The sequence below is a fragment of the Lactuca virosa genome, chromosome 6, assembly GCF_052849685.1.
Source record: "Lactuca virosa cultivar CGN04683 chromosome 6, Lactuca_virosa_CGN04683_v6, whole genome shotgun sequence".
NCBI lineage: Eukaryota > Viridiplantae > Streptophyta > Magnoliopsida > Asterales > Asteraceae > Lactuca > Lactuca virosa.
The window spans coordinates 208,629,793-208,646,555 of record NC_136431.1 but is presented as its reverse complement, the minus strand read 5'-3'; the positions used below and the strand labels follow the sequence as shown (position 1 = coordinate 208,646,555).

General features: G+C 30.1%; 2 protein-coding genes and 1 pseudogene across 4 annotated transcripts; all 3 read right to left on the bottom strand.

The window, feature by feature from the left end:
• Window positions 1-4,226, bottom strand: LOC145121761 (putative sodium/metabolite cotransporter BASS5, chloroplastic). Of its 2 annotated transcripts, none has more exons than XM_079057460.1 (9): window positions 4,061-4,226; window positions 3,923-3,970; window positions 3,694-3,794; window positions 2,709-2,836; window positions 2,350-2,549; window positions 1,985-2,237; window positions 1,014-1,267; window positions 827-909; window positions 1-401 (listed from the first exon to the last, which is right to left on the bottom strand). In XM_079057460.1, exons 1-9 carry the CDS (start codon window positions 4,164-4,166, stop codon window positions 336-338), a joined length of 1,239 nt encoding a protein of 412 aa, XP_078913586.1. In that variant the 5' UTR covers window positions 4,167-4,226; the 3' UTR covers window positions 1-335. The 2 variants fall into 2 exon arrangements, with proteins under 2 accessions (XP_078913586.1, XP_078913587.1); XM_079057461.1 differs by having other exon boundaries at window positions 2,350-2,543.
• A 2,920-nt stretch (window positions 4,227-7,146) lies between these two features.
• LOC145120208 (putative sodium/metabolite cotransporter BASS5, chloroplastic) lies at window positions 7,147-9,925 on the bottom strand. Its single transcript, XM_079056019.1, has 8 exons — window positions 9,765-9,925; window positions 9,601-9,672; window positions 9,406-9,512; window positions 8,917-9,044; window positions 8,417-8,610; window positions 8,062-8,314; window positions 7,735-7,990; window positions 7,147-7,446 (listed from the first exon to the last, which is right to left on the bottom strand). The coding sequence occupies exons 1-8, from the start codon at window positions 9,856-9,858 to the stop codon at window positions 7,414-7,416; spliced, it is 1,137 nt and encodes a 378-aa protein (XP_078912145.1). The 5' UTR covers window positions 9,859-9,925; the 3' UTR covers window positions 7,147-7,413.
• Window positions 9,926-13,452: 3,527 nt separating this feature from the next.
• On the bottom strand, window positions 13,453-16,328 carry LOC145122257 (putative sodium/metabolite cotransporter BASS6, chloroplastic; annotated as a pseudogene). The gene is made up of 7 exons (XR_013714622.1): window positions 16,295-16,328; window positions 16,100-16,206; window positions 15,059-15,186; window positions 14,553-14,747; window positions 14,085-14,337; window positions 13,508-13,763; window positions 13,453-13,466 (listed from the first exon to the last, which is right to left on the bottom strand). The product of XR_013714622.1 is annotated as a putative sodium/metabolite cotransporter BASS6, chloroplastic (transcript).
• Window positions 16,329-16,763: the final 435 nt, after the last annotated feature.

The window sequence follows — 16,763 nt, the reverse complement described above, 5'->3', positions numbered from 1 at the left end:
TAAAATTACCCAATTTTCATAAATATAATTCTTTGAAGCCCACAAAAAATCTTCAATTATAAAAAAGTTGGCAATGTCAGATGTCAAGATTAAGGTAATGTTTGGTACGATGGAATCACGAATGGAATGAAATATAGAAAAACAAAAGTTTTGTTTATTTTGTCAAATAGATTGAAATCACCATTCACGTGAAAATTCATTCCATTCCTACAATCAACCAAAATGATCACCGAATCCACCGACTCATTCCATTCCTTCTATTCCATTCCTTTGGTCATTAATTCCATCCGACCAAACAAAACTTAAAGCCTTTATATGAGTTAAACTCATAAAGATTACACCTTCTTCTTCTTACCCCAAATCATCACAAGAGAGAACCCCATTAGTGACATAATTACAACCTACACAAACACCAAGAAATGCTAAAAATTGTAACATAACCCAATTTTTAATTTATATTCTTTTATGAAACAAATTTTTTTTATACCTTCATGAACTTTATTAAATTATAATTTTATTTTGTAAAAGTAACTAGAAAAATATTTTTCATTATAACCTTGTTTGGGCTTTTATAAGCTTTTATTAATTTTAAAATCTTAGTTTGGTAAACAATAATTTTTATGATTAAAATTAAATAATACATATAACATTGTTAAAACTATACCTTGTATTTACTATTTACATATATTATAAAAAAAATCATATGAAGCTTCATTCCGTTCTAGAAGCCAACCAAACAAGATCATGGAATTTTAGCATTAAAAGTTCTTAAATGAAAATTCGCATTAAAATTTGTTAAAATATATAAAACAAGAAATGAACTTACGGATATTGCTGGAGGCACGCCCACGAGTGGATCTTGAAAGAATTTATTTGCTAGAGCAAGGGCCAATAGACTACTTTGCATACCTATTTACACCAAAGTTTTTATTTTTATTATTATTGTTTCAAGGAGTACTTTTGTGTCATAAAAATTGCAATATTTATTTTGGAGTGATCTGATATTGTTGGACCTGTTTCGTAAGATAGTGTTCTTTGAAGTGGTTTGACATCTGGTGAATTGTGGAAAGCAATGCCAGTAAATGTGTATCCAAGGACAAATGCTGAGAAATGAAGCGCAATAACAACCAACAAAACTGATATCCCAAAAGGCGATAAAACAGAGTTTATGTTAATAGCAAGAGGAGCTCCAACACATAGTGATGTCACTAGAACTGATAAAGGGGGTAAAAAGGGTCGAATGGCGCTCGAAATTTTTGGCAAAAACCTGTACATGCAAAAAAATATAATATCAGTAAGAGAAAAAAATCAAGATACTTTTAAAGATTCCAGAAAAAGAAACTGAGTTTCACTTTTAGTCCCATGAAAGGACATGACATGACAGGTTTGTACTGTGTTTGGTGTGAATTGGACTGGGACTGAGACTGACACAGAAGCCAATGGGAAAAAACTACAATTTTTTTCCACCCAAAAAGGTAAAACAAGGAGGGGCAAGGATCCGCTATCGATATCTCATATGTGCAAAAGACATAAATGCCCTTTTCATCCACATCATCAAAAACATCCCTAGAAAGCTTCTCCAGTCCCATCCAGTCCAGCCCCATGTAACAAACGCAGCCGTAGGCTGCGTTTGTTACACTGGATGGGATTGGACAAGCTTTCTAGGGATGTTTTTGGTGATGTGGATGAAAAGGGCATTTATGTCTTTTTCACATATGAGATATCGATAACGGATCCTTGTCCCTTCTTGTTTTACCTTTTTGGGTGGAACAAAAATTGCAGTTTTTATCCCATTGGCTTCCGTGTCAGTGTCAGTCTCAGTCCCAGTCCAATTCACACCAAACACAGTACAATCCGTTCTGGTAACAAACGGGATCTTAATATTTACTACTCATGAACTAAAGTTAATATGAAAAAGAAAATCATAAATTTAAACCCATTTTTGTTAAAAATATAACGGATTCATACGAATTTGTGTCCTTACCTGTTAAGAAGCAAACCTGCAGCAACGGGTGAAACAACAATTTGCAAAATATTGGAAACCATTCCTTTGACATCAACAGGCAATCTCTTTCCAATGAGCAAAAGTGATAAAAGTGGGGTGACAAAAACAGCAGTTGCAGTAGATAATGAGGTCATAACAATGCTTAGTGGAGCCATCATGGGGTCCGTTAAAAAAGTGGCATAATTCGAAAGCTGGGCCCCACTAACACAAGAAGTTAGCATAATCCCAACACCTAAATGGTTCAAAATCAAAATTATTAAGATCAAAAAAATGTGGGTTTTTTTTAATTGAGCCACAAAAATAAGGATAAGGAATAATAAAGAAAATGTGGGGTTTTAATTTACCTAAGGAAGTTGGAAGGCCAAAGATTGTCATGGCCATTGTGCCAAAAAGATAACCAAGGAATGGTTTTAGGACAAATTGACCAATATACCCTGCAAAGATAGCTGTTGGTCTGTTGAATGCTTCAATAAAATCTTTTTCACTTGAATTAAGTCCAACTGCAAACATCAAGAAACCTAAAGCCGGGGCATAATACCTGAAACTTATTAAAATAAAAAAAAAATCTTTAAGAAAACGACAACCTTTTGGGTTTCTAGGGTTCTTTTCGATGATGAGGATGAGAAGGGTATTCATGTCTTTTCATAGTCACAGTCATGTCATGTACTGTGTAATAAATGGAAAATTGGGAGTATTATTTAACCTGCTAGTGAACCATGTGAAAGAAGGTGGAAAGACAAGAGCCAATATTGTACTAGCAAGAACTACTTGAGGCAATATAGAGTTGGCTTTCTTTAATACATCCACAAAACGTGTGTTGTGTTCAAGAATCTGCTAATACATATATTGATGTTAATGATAATAGCATGAAAAAAAAACATGTATTGAAGGTTTTTATGTCCATGAGTACAAAAAGAAATGAAAAAGAAAGATTCCTTCGCACCACACAAGAATTAAAGAAAAGTTGTTACATGAGTTTTTGATGTGAAATATCATTACACGAATTTAATTTTTTATATATTGTTGGTTTACAATATTACTACACAGAGTGGCTTTTAGTTAAAAGCATCAATCCCATGATTTCTTATTCAATGTATACCATGTTTTTAGGAATTGCATGACATTTTTTCATTATTTAAGAGATGGGACTTGAATAATAACAAAAAGTAAGCAAAACCACCTGGCATCAAAGTTTATGATAGAAAATATTTGATTGTTTCAATAGAAAATAGAAAATCACAAGAATACATCATATCATGTATTTCTCACTATTATTCTTGCTTTATAGTTTTATGAGGTTGAAAATTATCAGAAGTTCATTGGTTAACATTTGATTAGCAACCATTCAATTAAGACATGAGCTTTGTATGTGGCAATACATGTCTTAATGAACTATTGACCATTGACCCAGTTTTATATGTTGAATACTCATAATTTGCAAGATAAATATGATGATAACATGCTATGATTTGTTTTTATTAAGTTATTTACTGTTGAAACAATCATTTTTTTTTATGAAAATCATCCATGGGGAGTGTTTGGATGTGCTTTTGAAGAAGAAATAACTGGGAATGTCTTAGGTCATAGATTAGTTGTTTGGCTCACAAATTTACAGTGATATCTTCTTTAAATTTATCTGAAATGTTACTTGAATTCAATCAAAAGCAAAAGGGAGGTAAACTTAATACCTGAGGTGAAATTGGTGCATAAGTGGGAGGTTCATCTTGATCAATCTTATCAGGAAACTCTCCCGATACACGCCTATGAACTATTAATCTGGAACCCCAACCTAAATCTCATAAACAACAATCTTATGATCAAAATCTAATCGCTATATGAAGTAGAACACGCAGAAACATAGGAATCGGAATGTAACCACGATTCAAGTAAAAAGGCAGAGTAAGAAGAAGCACGTACACAAAGAGAGGGTGTGTGGAGAGATTGGGAACGCGATGCGACTGTTTTCTGCGAATTAACAAGTTCAAAAGTATTCAGATATCAAAATCACAGAAAGTAACTACAAAATCTGGATAAAACACCAAATCATTAGGTTACCTGAAGAAGATTTTCGCGGAACAGCGCAAGATAATTGATTATACCGTTGTTGTTGATGATGATGATGATGATGATGAAGCTGAGCGACACTGCTTCTGAGAATCATCAGGAATCCTTGAGCCTAAAACGTTTTCAGTTGGGTTTTCTTTCTTTGTCTAAAATGGTCAACTCCACCCATGTATATATATGGGGGAATTTGAAGTAGACAGGTATAAAAAAACAAAAACTGAAATTCATGTTTTAGTTATAATTTGTTTTAAATAAACCGAAAATCTTTAAAAAAGTCTCAATATTATCGTAATATTATCATACTTTATAAATAAGTCTCAAACTAAAATTTGTTTACGAAAAAACATGAATTACCGATAAAAATAACTATTTGATAGTTTTTTTCCTGGTTTACAGGTTTCATTGATGACTTGGTTATTTTAAAGTCTCATTATTTTATCTTAATTTACGAATAAGTCTCAAACTAAAATTAAGTGATAATTTAATTATTTTCTCAATATAACATATATTTTATCGGTTTTATTGTTGACTTGGACGCATAATTATTAAATGAGCTGATGAGATAGATATGTTGAGTTATATAATGTAATGTTTACTATAAAATTTGATATCCTAATGTATTATATATTTTTTGGAAAATATAAAATTTATCCAATGAAGACCGTAATAATTATATAAACTACCAACAACTTCGTCATTTTTGAAGTTTATAAGAAATTTCAAAATGTCTATCTAATCTTATGTAACCCAACATATCCATCTCATCAACCCATTTCCGGTCTTTTTTCTCGGAAACACACATTTTACCGATTTCATTGCTGACATGAACACGTAGTCATAAATACGCTGATGAGATGAATATCATGTTTTACGGTAAACGTAGCATTATACTCCCTCCGTCCCAATATTATTGTCTACAAATAAAAAACACACAGATTAAGGAAGCATTAATTACCATTATCTTTATACAATAAAATGACAGTTTTGTCTTTACTTTGCATTTAATGTTCCATTAAATGCTTAGTTGGTTAAGTAATAATGAGGGAGAATTTTGGTAAAAATGCTATTTATTTTTAGAAGTGGACTATTATTTTGGGACAAACCAAAAAGGAAAGACGGACTATAATTTTGGAACGGAGGGAGTATAACCTATCATATCTATCTCATTAGCTTATTTAATGATTAGGCAACCAGATTATCAATGAAACCGGTAAAATGTGTGTTACAAGGAGAAAATAGTCAAATCATCACTTGATTTTAGTTTGAGGCTTATTCGTAAATTATGGTAAAATAATGAGATTTTAATGGAACCATGTGAGTAATAAAACCAGTAAACCGGGAAAAATAGTCAAATCGCTATTTTTACCAGTAATTCTTGCTTTTTCGTAAATAAATTTTAGTTTGAGAGTTATTCGTAAATTAACTTCAAACTTTTGACTACATTTAAGAATTAACATACCACTTATTTATTTAATAAAAAGTTAATAATAATAGATCATGGACAATGTTTAACATTTTAAACTTATTTATTATCATCAAATAAAAACATTATTCAATACATAAGTTTTTTTTAAAAATATTAATAATTAAATACTTATCTCCATACATTTGAAATGCTTTTTCTTATATTTTTTTGGTATTTAAGCACGTTATCAATTATGTAGTTAAAAAAGATAAAAAAAATATTATAATTTTAAATTACATATCTAATAAATTAGACTAATTAGTAAGAAAAGTAATAAACTTATACATATACAAAATCATAAATTACCACATGGACGAGGAGTTGGCGGATAGACTCCATTCACTCAAATGTTGAGGATTCAAGCTCTGTTGGAGACAAAAGTACCTAAATTTAAGAGTAGATATTGTGTGTGTAATTGTTAAAAAAGAAAAATCATAATTGGGATATAATGAAAATGTTATTAAGATTAGATGAGAAAAAATAATAGCACAATAGATAAATAAATCATTTATATATAAAACACATTCTAATAGTATTGAATGATGGAACGAATAGTAATATGTTATAAATAAACTCCTATTAAAAATATCTAGAAAAAAATAATATTTCATGTCAACTCAACCCATTATCAAACTTGTTTTTACCTTTAACTCATTTCAATCTTTAACCAAGTGTTCATTTCGTCCCCTCTAATTAGAGACATATACAACCATAATAATTTGAAGCGTGTAGCTAATGGTGTACTCACTAGCTCGACATCATTCGTGTAGCTAATGGTGTACTCACTAGCTCGACATCATTTATATGAAATCAATGTATGAATTTATTGATATACCCATTTTGACTTGGATATAATTTTCCATCTGCTCCATCGCTAGATATTTTCATGCCATTATTGCATGAAGTCTTTCATCTCAAATTCACTACCCATGCGCCTTTTTCAGTTTCTCTATGTATGGTGTGTCTTTTGCAACAACCAACATATATTCAACATAGAAAAGAAGGTAAATAGCCAAGCCTTTGTTTATTTACACACAACTATCATAGTCGGACCTTTTTAAAACCTTATAAGATAGCATGAAGGTGTTAAATCTCTTGTACAATATCTTCTTTCCCATGAAGGATAAACCCTTTAGGTTGATCCATACAAATTTTTTTCTTCTAACTTCCGGTGTAAGAATGTAGTTTTGATTTCTAGTTGTCAAAGCTCAAAATCATGCATAACAACTATACTTAGTTAGCTACAAAGAGAGTTGTGTTTTATAACGGGTGAGAAGACTTCATTAAAATCGATTCCATGGATTTGGCTATAGCCTTTTTGTTGGTACATTTTGTGCTTGAGTTGAACTTAATAGTTAATATCAATCTGGTTTTTTTTTTTATAACAAACATTCAACCCAAATCTTGTTATATATGGAGTATTGTTTTACAAAAAAATAATAAACATTTATAAAAGTTAAAGTTGATATAAAAACTTTCGTTAAATGATAAAAATGATAAAAAAAAATTTTAAAAAAAAATGATAAAAATGTTGTTTTAAAATATCATAAATGTTATTTTTATTTCAAGAAAAGTGGTTGGTATTAAATGTATGTTAATTAATATTTATATATTTTCTAGAAATGATTTTCGTTTGTACTCTTTAACCAAAAAGTAAAACAAGCCTTCACATGCCCACATGATATGTCCTTGACAAATGATCGTGAGTTCGCTTAATTTTCCTAAAAGTGATCCGACTATTTTCTGATTTTCTTATTGGTTTAAAATGAATGGCTATTGTTATTGTTGTCCAATAAACTACAGTTTATATTAGTATTAAATTACAAGGGCCCCACCCCCTTCTTCTCCACCACCACAATTTTCAACGAAAGGTGTTGCATCAAGATTTATTCCTCCCTTCATCTCTACCAACCTGAAAAAACATGTAGCAAAACCCTAAGTTAACTCAATTTCCTCCTACACTTTGTTAAATACCCCTTGGCTAATGCCTTGCAAGTTGCTATTATGTGTAAAGAAATGTAAACACATTCTATTTTGGTAAAAAAAAAAAAAAAAGCACATAGCTATTATGGGTAACAAATGTAAGTGCATTGCGTATAGTGGTAAAAAGAATAAAACACGTTGCTTTTTCCTGCAATTTGCTCAAAACAAACACAACAATATGTAAGATTGATCAATTTAGAAGAAATGGATAAATAACCTGTTTTGTAAGAAAGTTGTCTCTGAAGTAGTTTGACATCAAGTGAATTGTGGAAAACAATGCGAGTAAAAATGCATTTGAGAGGACAAATGCTGAGATATGAAGCCCAGTAACAAGCACAAAAACTTTTATCAAAAAAGACGATGAAACAGAGTTTATGTTAGCAGCAATAGGAGCCACCATACATACTGAAGTCACTAGAATTGATAAAGGGGGTAAAAATGGTCGAATGTTGCTACACATTCTTGGCAAAAACCTGTACATAAAAAAAACTATATTAAGTAAATGCCTAAAATACCCCTCCACTAAATTAATTTGTCTCCTTACCGGTTAAGAAGCAATCCAACAGCAAAAGGTGAAATTACAATCCGCAAAATATTGGAAACCATTTGTTTGAGATCAACAGGCGATTTCTCTCCAATCAGCAAAAGTGATAAAAGTGGGGTCACAGAAATAGAAATAGCAGTAGATAATGAGGTGGCAACAATACTTAGGGGAGCCATTGTGGGGTCCATTAGAAAAGTGGCATAGTTCGAGAGTTGGGCCCCACTAACGCAAGTAGTTAGCATAATCCCAGCACCTAAATGGTTTACAAAATCAAAATAAACAAAGTAACAGATTGTCATGAAAAATGTTCCAAAAAAAGAAAAAGAAAAAGAAAAAGAAAGACAGCGACACTTACCTAAGGAAGTTGGAAAGCCACAGATTGTCATGACCAATGTTCCAAAAAGATAACCAATAAATGGTTTTTGAACAAATTGGGCAAGATAACGTGCAAAAAAAGCTTGTGGTTTATTGAAAGCTTCAACAAAATCTTTTTCATTTGAATAAATTCCGACTGTAAACATCAAGAAACATAAAGCCGGGGCATAATACCTGAAATTTATTTTTTTGTTAAAACAAAAAACAAAATTTTAAAACCAGAAGTGCAATTTTTTTTTAAATGTCTAATCAACTATAATAATAGCATGGTTCAGTCTGTCATAACCGTAAGGCTATATTTGTTACACATGACAGAACCAGACTGGGTGGGATCAGACCAACTTTCTAGGACTATTTTTGACGACAATGATGAATAGGGTATTCATGTCTTTTTCACATTATCATGTCCTATGTAAGAAATAGAGCCTAAAAGGACTAATATATTGGAAGTTGGAACATAAGGAAGTACTATTATTTAACCTGCTAGTGAACCATGTGTAAGATGGTGGAAAGACAAGAACCAATATTGTACTAGCAAGAACTACTTGAGGCAATAAAGAGTTGGTTGTCTTTGGAATTTCCACAAAAGATGTCTTGTGTTCAAGTTTCTGCCAAAGCATATATTGATGTCAATGAAATTAGCATGAAAAAACACATTTATTCAAGGTTTTTTCATCCCCGACTATTAAAAGAAATGAAAGAAGAATAGCAAATGACAAGAATACATCATATCATGTATTCTCACCATTTTTCTCGCTTTATAGTTTTATTAGGCTGTAGATTATCAGAAATTCACTGGATAAAATGTAATCAGCAATCACCAAATTAAGACATGAACTTTGGATGTGACAAATTGACAATACATGTCCTAAAGAACTATTTGGGTAATCACTGACCAAATTTTATACACTGAATATTACTCAAATTCAGTGAAATGTGAAAATGGAGTAACAACTAACAAGTTAGTACCTGAGGTGAAATTTGTGCATAATTTGGAGGTTCATGTTCATCCTGATCAATCCCATCAGAAAACTCACCAGATACACGCCTATGAACCACTAATCTGGAATCCCAACCTACATATCATCAACAACAATCTTATGATCAAAACCCAATCGCTAATTGATCTAGAACACGCAGAAGCATAGGAATCGGAATAATTACGTTTCAATTGAACATCAGAGTAAGATAAAGATAGGGTGTGTGGAGAGATTGGGAACTTGATGCGACTGTTGTCTGCGAATTAACAAGTTCAAAAGCATTCAGATATCAAAATCCACATAAAGTAATAACAGAATCTGGATAAAACAGTAAAGCGTTTAGGTTACCTGAAGAAGATTTTCGCGGAAGAACGCGAGATGGTTGATTAAAGTGATGATGATGATGATGAAGAAGCTGAGCGACACTGCTCCTGAGAATCATTGTCGTAAATCACTATCAACTAGATTTTCTTTCCAAGTCTGAAATGGTCAAAATCCCATATGGTTTAAATGGGTGATTTAAAAGTCTACTTAAATGGAAATGGTGGGTCCATCCACAAAACGGAATTTCGTCGCTCTCAATTTTGACTTTCGTGCTGTGAAGCATTACCTACCGTGAAATGGTGGGTCTACGAGGAAAACTTTTTCTATAATTCTATAGCTCCACCGGCTAAACTTTTGTTTACTAGCTAACTTTTAAAAATAAAAAAATTAAAGTAACTAATTTATTTTAAATATTTTATTAAGTATACTTTTATTAATATATATTAATTTGTGAAGGGAAGAAAAATTATTTGACATTATAATTATAATAAATAAAAATATTATAATAAGTAGATCCTTAATGCCAAAAAATATAAAAGTGAAAAATAACTTTGTTGACTATTTTTTTCTGAAACAATAAAAAATGATAAAATTTTAAGTTAAAAAACAATAAAATATTATGTAACTATAATGTTTTATAATGTTTGATAGTTTTAATTTTAAAAATATTGACAATTTTTTAAATTATATTAATTTTTCATAAAGTATATTAATTTTTTTATTTTTAGGGTATAAAATAAAGATTACTAAATAGAATGATCAAATGTGACAAAGCCTAAAAGAAAATGAAAAGGTCATAGGAAAAATAAGTTATTGAAATGAACTCCTAAATAATCGTTCTTCTCCAACGGTATAAAAAAAAAAGAACTTTCTAAAAGCTAATTCAAATAGCAAAAAGCTTTAGAAAAAACTACTATTATATATACCTTTACTCAAGGTTAGTTTGGAGGGAGTTGTCAAATAAATTTTCTCCTCGCAGAATTGAGTTTATCAAATGAGTTTTTTGTTGTTTGCATTGGAAGGTTGTGAGTCGTGAGAGATATTAAATTCTCGAAACTCAATGTATCATGGCAAATAGTACAAACTATGTGGTATATACGTGTCCACAAATATAACTATATAACCCTTGTTGGGTTTTTACATTTTGTGTCAATAGAGATCTTTTTGAAAGATATTTATAATACAAGTTTGTCTTTCTAACACCCTGATTTGCTAGCATTGATGAAAAATATTTTATTTCTTACATATTGTTATTATCATATAATAAAAAATATATAAAATCAATGTTTTTCAAAATTTCCGTATCGATTCGAGATCATTTTGTGATTATCACACAATACTGTTATTATGATCATATACTTTTGTAATAATATTAATAATATTAGTTACTTACATTAGACAAAAAAGAATTGTTTCAAGCCAATCTCATCTATTTCAATCTATTTCAACGGTCAACTTTCCCAAATTTCAAATATTTATAAGGATTATATTTCATGTTAAAAACAAACAATGAATATCAAAACAAAACTTAAATGTATGATGGTTTACAAGGTTTGTTAATGATGTTTTTAAAGACAATTGTTAGCAAAGACTTTATCTTCAGTTGCTCAAATAAATAAAACTAAAAATTATTTAGCTAAATCATATGGAAATAATCAATCAAGTTGAATATTTATTAATAAATGTTATTTTATGTAACAAGATTATTTTATCATTTTTATAATCATATTTAAGTTGGAACATCTTTAATGGTAGCACTACACTTTGAATAAACTTTTGCATAACTTTTTACCATTAGAAATATTTTATAGAAATGTATATCATTAAAAAAGTAATTGTCAAACTTTTCAAAATTATACAAATACCAATGATTAAAAAACAAATACCAATGATTAAAAAACATTGTTGTAACATACTATTTTATATTATGTTAATATCAAATAATGTTATTTTCAAAACTATAACATAGACTTAAAAAGACAAAAAAATATAGGAGAGTATAAAATATACGAGAAATAGCAAGATAAATTGGTTAACTTCTAAAAAAAACTTTTGCAAAAGTTAACCATAGAAAGAGTTTATAAAAAAAAAATTAATAAATAAAAGTTAATGTAAAACTGATATGACAAAAATAATAATTTTTTGAAAAATTAACCTTTACAGATGTCTTTTAAATTATAACGAATAAACGAATTGAACAAAAAATCTTCCAAGTCAACCCACTAACTAAACCCTCAAAAGAAAAAGTAGATTGCTATTGTATGGGATGATTTTTGCTTTTCTTATAAAACATATGGAATGGAATAAAAAAATTTGTCTTTAGCCATAGAATGCACATTTAATCGAAATAAAAACATCAGAAGAGAAAAATGCACATTTATCATTGCAAAAGCACAACCAATATAAAATGCCCAATTTTCATAAATATAATTCTATAAAGTTAGCAAAACTGTTTAAACTCACAACGATTACACCTTCTACTTACCACAAAATATTACAAGAGAAAAACCCATTAGTCACATAATTACAACCTGCACAAACATAACATAATCCATTTTTAATTATAGAAACAAAACATGTTTATAATTTCATGAAATTAATTAAACTATAATTGTATTATGTAAAAGTAACTAGAAGATATTTTTATTATAATCTTGTTTGGGTTTTAATAAGCTTTAAATTCTTCGTTTGTAAAACAAACTCTATAATTAATAATAAATAATACATATAACAGTGCCAAAACTATACCCTTGTATTTATATATATTATACAAAATCCATATGAACGTTGCCAAACAAACAAGATCATAAAGGGTCCATAAATGTCCCTAACTTTTTAATCGACACAGATGGCCCCTATGGTTACAATTTCTTACATGGTTGGTCCCCACCAATGTAAAATGACCTTTATACCTTTTTTAGTATCTTTTATCTTTTTTTTTTATTTAATTACAATTTATATTAATATTATATTACAAGGTTTTCAATTTCTTACGTTGCTCCTTGACCCATGTAAAATGACTTCTATATCTTTTTTTTTAAATTACAATTTATATCTATAGTAAATAAGCACTAAATACAAGGGTCCCACCTCTTTAATCCGTCGCCCTCCACCACCACCACCATTTACAATGAGAAGGTGTTGCATCAAGATTTCTTCCTCCCTTCATCTCTACCAACCTGAAACATGTAGCAAAACCCTAACATGTGACTTACGTAATTAATTCTTTTTTTTTTTTAACTATAATAGCAACATACTTGTATTTTATTACCCCTGGTAACAACCTTATATAATTTTTACCCATTATAGAAATGTTCTTACATTTATCTATTGATAATAGCAATATACTATATTATTGACCCATAATAGCAATGTAACTACATTTGCTACTAATATAAGAAATGTACGTTATTTGTTACATATTCGTATTATCCTTAAAGAACTACAAGTACATTGCTATTATTACAAGAATTGTAAGTATGTTGTTATTATGTGTAAAGAAATGTAAGCAAGTTCTATTATGGTAAAAAAATGTAAGTACATTGCTATTATGGGTAACAAATTTAAGTACATTGTGTATATTGTAAAAAGAATAAATTACGTTTCTATTTCATGCAATTTGCTTAAAACAACCACAACAATACGTAAGATTGATCAATTTTGGACAAAATACATATATACAAAGTACGTTGTTATTTCCTATAGTCAAGTGTCAAAAAGTGAAGACTGCAAGTTTAAAAAGAAGCAAAAGATGAAGTATAAATAACCTGTTTTGTAAGATAGTTGTCTCTGAAGTGGTTTGACATTAGGTGAATTGTGGAAAACAATGCCAGTAAAAATGCATTTGTGAGGACAAATGCTGATAAATGATGCACCATAAAAATCACCAAAAGCGTTATCTCAAAAGACGATGAACCAGAGTATATGTTAATAGCAATGGGATATACGATACATAGTGAAGTCACTAGAACTGATAAAAGAGGTAAAAAGAGTCGTATGGTGCTAGACATTCTTGGCAAATATCTGTAGATGAAAAAAAATACATCCGTAAGAAACAAAAAAAAAAATTTCTAAGATTCTAGAAAAAGAAATTGAGTTTAACTTTTAGGTCTATAACATAACAGACCTGTGGTGAGCATCAGATTCTATCATAAAAAACTACATTAAGTAAATACCTAAAATACCCACCACTAAATAGTTGCTCACTAGTATGCGGAGTTTTCCATATTACCCCAATGCACACCAAACACAATAGAACTAACAAACGGGCCATTAAGCTTAATTAAAGAAAATTAAATCAATTCTTTTTTATCATATAATGCATTCATACGAATGTCTCCTTACCGGTTAAAAAGCAAGCCAGCAACAAGAGGTGAAACTACAATCTGAAAAATATTGGAAACCATTCCTTTGACATCAACAGGCAAGCTCTTTCCAAATAGCAAAAGCGTTATAAGTGGGGTGACAGAAACAACAATAGCAGTAGATAATGAGGTCACAACAATGCTTAGTGGAGCCATCGTGGGGTCCATTAGAAAAGTGGCATAGTTCGAGAGTTAGGCCCCACTAACGCAAGATGTTAGCATAATCCCAGCACCTAAACAAATTATCCGCATAATAAGAATAATAATAAACAAATTATGCGCATAATAATTATTGAAGTGGATAAAGTAGTCAGACCCAAAATAGACCCAACAGAATCGTAGGGTGTATGTAGTTTTAGTCGCATTCTCTCGTGTATATATATTTGTATATTCTGTCTTTGTATGATCAAGTAAATACAAGTATTCTTAGCATTTTGGTGACACTTACTTAAGGAAGTTGGAAAGCCCCACATTGTCATGACCAATGTTCCAAAAAGATAACCAATGAATGGTTTTTGAACAAATTGGGCAGGATAACGTGCAAAAAAAAGCTTGTGGTCTATTGAAAGCTTCAACAAAATCTTTTTCATTTGAATAAATTCCGACTGCAAACATCAAGAAACATAAAGCCGGGGCATAATACCTGCAATTTGTTTTTTTTTTGTTAAAACAAAAGAAAAAAATTCTAATAAACAATGTGAGCTTTGCTAAGATGAAAATGCATGCTAGCAATCCACTTACCTAATAATGTTATAATTTATGGCACAATTCAGTTCGTCAGAACATTAAGGCTGTAAGACTGGATAGGACCAAACAAGTTTTCTAGGACTATTTTTGATGACGAGGATGAGGAGGATATTAATGTCTTTTTCACATGGTCATGTCCTTTGTAAGAAATGGAGTCTAAAAGGACTAATATATTGGAAGTTGGAACAAAAGGAAGTATTATTTAACCTGCTATTGAACCATGTGAAAGATGGTGGAAAGATAAGAACCAATATTGTACAAGCAAGAACTACTTGAAACAATACAAAGTTGGCTTTCTTTAGAATTTCCACAAAAGATGTCTTGTGTTCAAGCCTCTGCCAAAGCATATATTGAGGTCGATGAAATTAGCATGAAAAACACATTTATTCAAGGTTTTTTCATCCCCGACATGGGTTTTTCGAAAAAATCATTACATGAGTATTATTTACTATTGCAATTTTTAATGAATCTTATGGACTAAAAGCAACAACTTTATGTTGTTTGTAATAGAGACAATATGCATATAAATTTAGCTTGAGAGGTCGTCTAAAAAAGAATTGTGACAATTTTCATGGAAGATAACCAAATAGAGGATAGGTGCAATTTTCATGGGACTTGAATAAGAACCAAAAACACATTGCATCAAAGCTTTAAGTAGAAAATATTTCAGCCTTTCAATAGAAAATAGCAAATAACAAGAATACATCATATCATGTATTCTCACTATTTTTCTTGCTTTATTAGTTATATTATCAGAAATTTACTGGATAATATTTGATTAGCAATCACCCAATTAAGATATGAACTTTGGATGTGACAATACATGTCCTAAAGAACTATTTGGGTAATCATTGATGGTGAACACTATTAAAATTGCAAGGAAAATATGATGACAACATTAAATGATTTTTTTTATTTGGTCACTTTAAAACAATCATATATTTAAGGCAATCACCAAAGGATGTGTTTGGATGTGCTTTTCAAGTTGAAATAGTCAGTTTGGAGTGCTTAATAAAAGATGATTTTGATCTAAATTTCCTGATTATCTCGGACAAAATGATTAAATTCGAATTAGCAAGTAACTTCTTCATAAATGTAAAATCATATGTCCATTCTTTGTAGGCATGATTATCTGATGCACATGTTTCAAGTCACGAATTAGATGTTTGGCGCACAAAATATTACTCGAATTCAATGAAATGTAAAAAAAAAAAAAAAAAAAAAAAAAAATGAATAATAAGTTAGTACCTGAGGTGAAATTTGTGCATAATTTGGAGGTTCATGTTCATCCTGATCAATCCCATCAGAAAACTCTCCAGATACACGCCTATGAACAACTAATCTGGAATCCCAACCTACATATCATCAATAACAACCTTATGATCAAAATCCAATCGCTAAATGAACTAGAACACGCAGAAGCATAGGAATTTGAATGATTACGTTTCAAATGAAAATCAGAGTAAGATAAAGTGTGGAAAAGTTACCTCCAAAATTAGCAAGTGGCAAATAGTTCAGGGGTTATTTCCGTAACTTATCATTTACTATTCATAGTTTGACTATGAATAGTAATATAAGTGTGAATTTGGAAATGAGAATGGACGGTGGTTAATATTATAGTAATATATATGTGAATTTGAATGAAGAATGGACGGTGGTCAAATATTAGGCGCCTACAATTTTGGACGGCACATTTTTCTTCTCTTCACGTGTGATATTCTTGGCTATAAATAGCCTAGGCCAGAGAAGTTTAATATGATTGAAGTATATATAGAAAAGCATTATATATATATATATATATATATATATATATATATATATATATATATATATATATATATATATATACTGATACACCACCGTGTATTTTATCTCTCCCACTCTATTTGTAATCTCTTTCATAATCACTGTA

Bases quoted from the DNA above. Each gene is read 5' to 3' on its own strand.
- LOC145121761 (XM_079057460.1), bottom strand. From the start codon at position 4,166: ATGATTCTCAGAAGCAGTGTCGCTCAGCTTCATCATCATCATCATCAT. The intron at 3,795-3,922 runs GTACGTGCTTCT...TATGAGATTTAG, and splicing joins TCCACACACCCTCTCTTTGT to GTTGGGGTTCCAGATTAATA. The intron at 1,268-1,984 runs GTAAGGACACAA...TTGCATGTACAG, and splicing joins GCAGGTTTGCTTCTTAACAG to GTTTTTGCCAAAAATTTCGA.
- LOC145120208 (XM_079056019.1), bottom strand. From the start codon at position 9,858: ATGATTCTCAGGAGCAGTGTCGCTCAGCTTCTTCATCATCATCATCAT. The intron at 9,673-9,764 runs GTAACCTAAACG...GTTAATTCGCAG, and splicing joins TCCGCGAAAATCTTCTTCAG to ACAACAGTCGCATCAAGTTC. The intron at 7,991-8,061 runs GTAAGGAGACAA...TTTTATGTACAG, and splicing joins GTTGGATTGCTTCTTAACCG to GTTTTTGCCAAGAATGTGTA.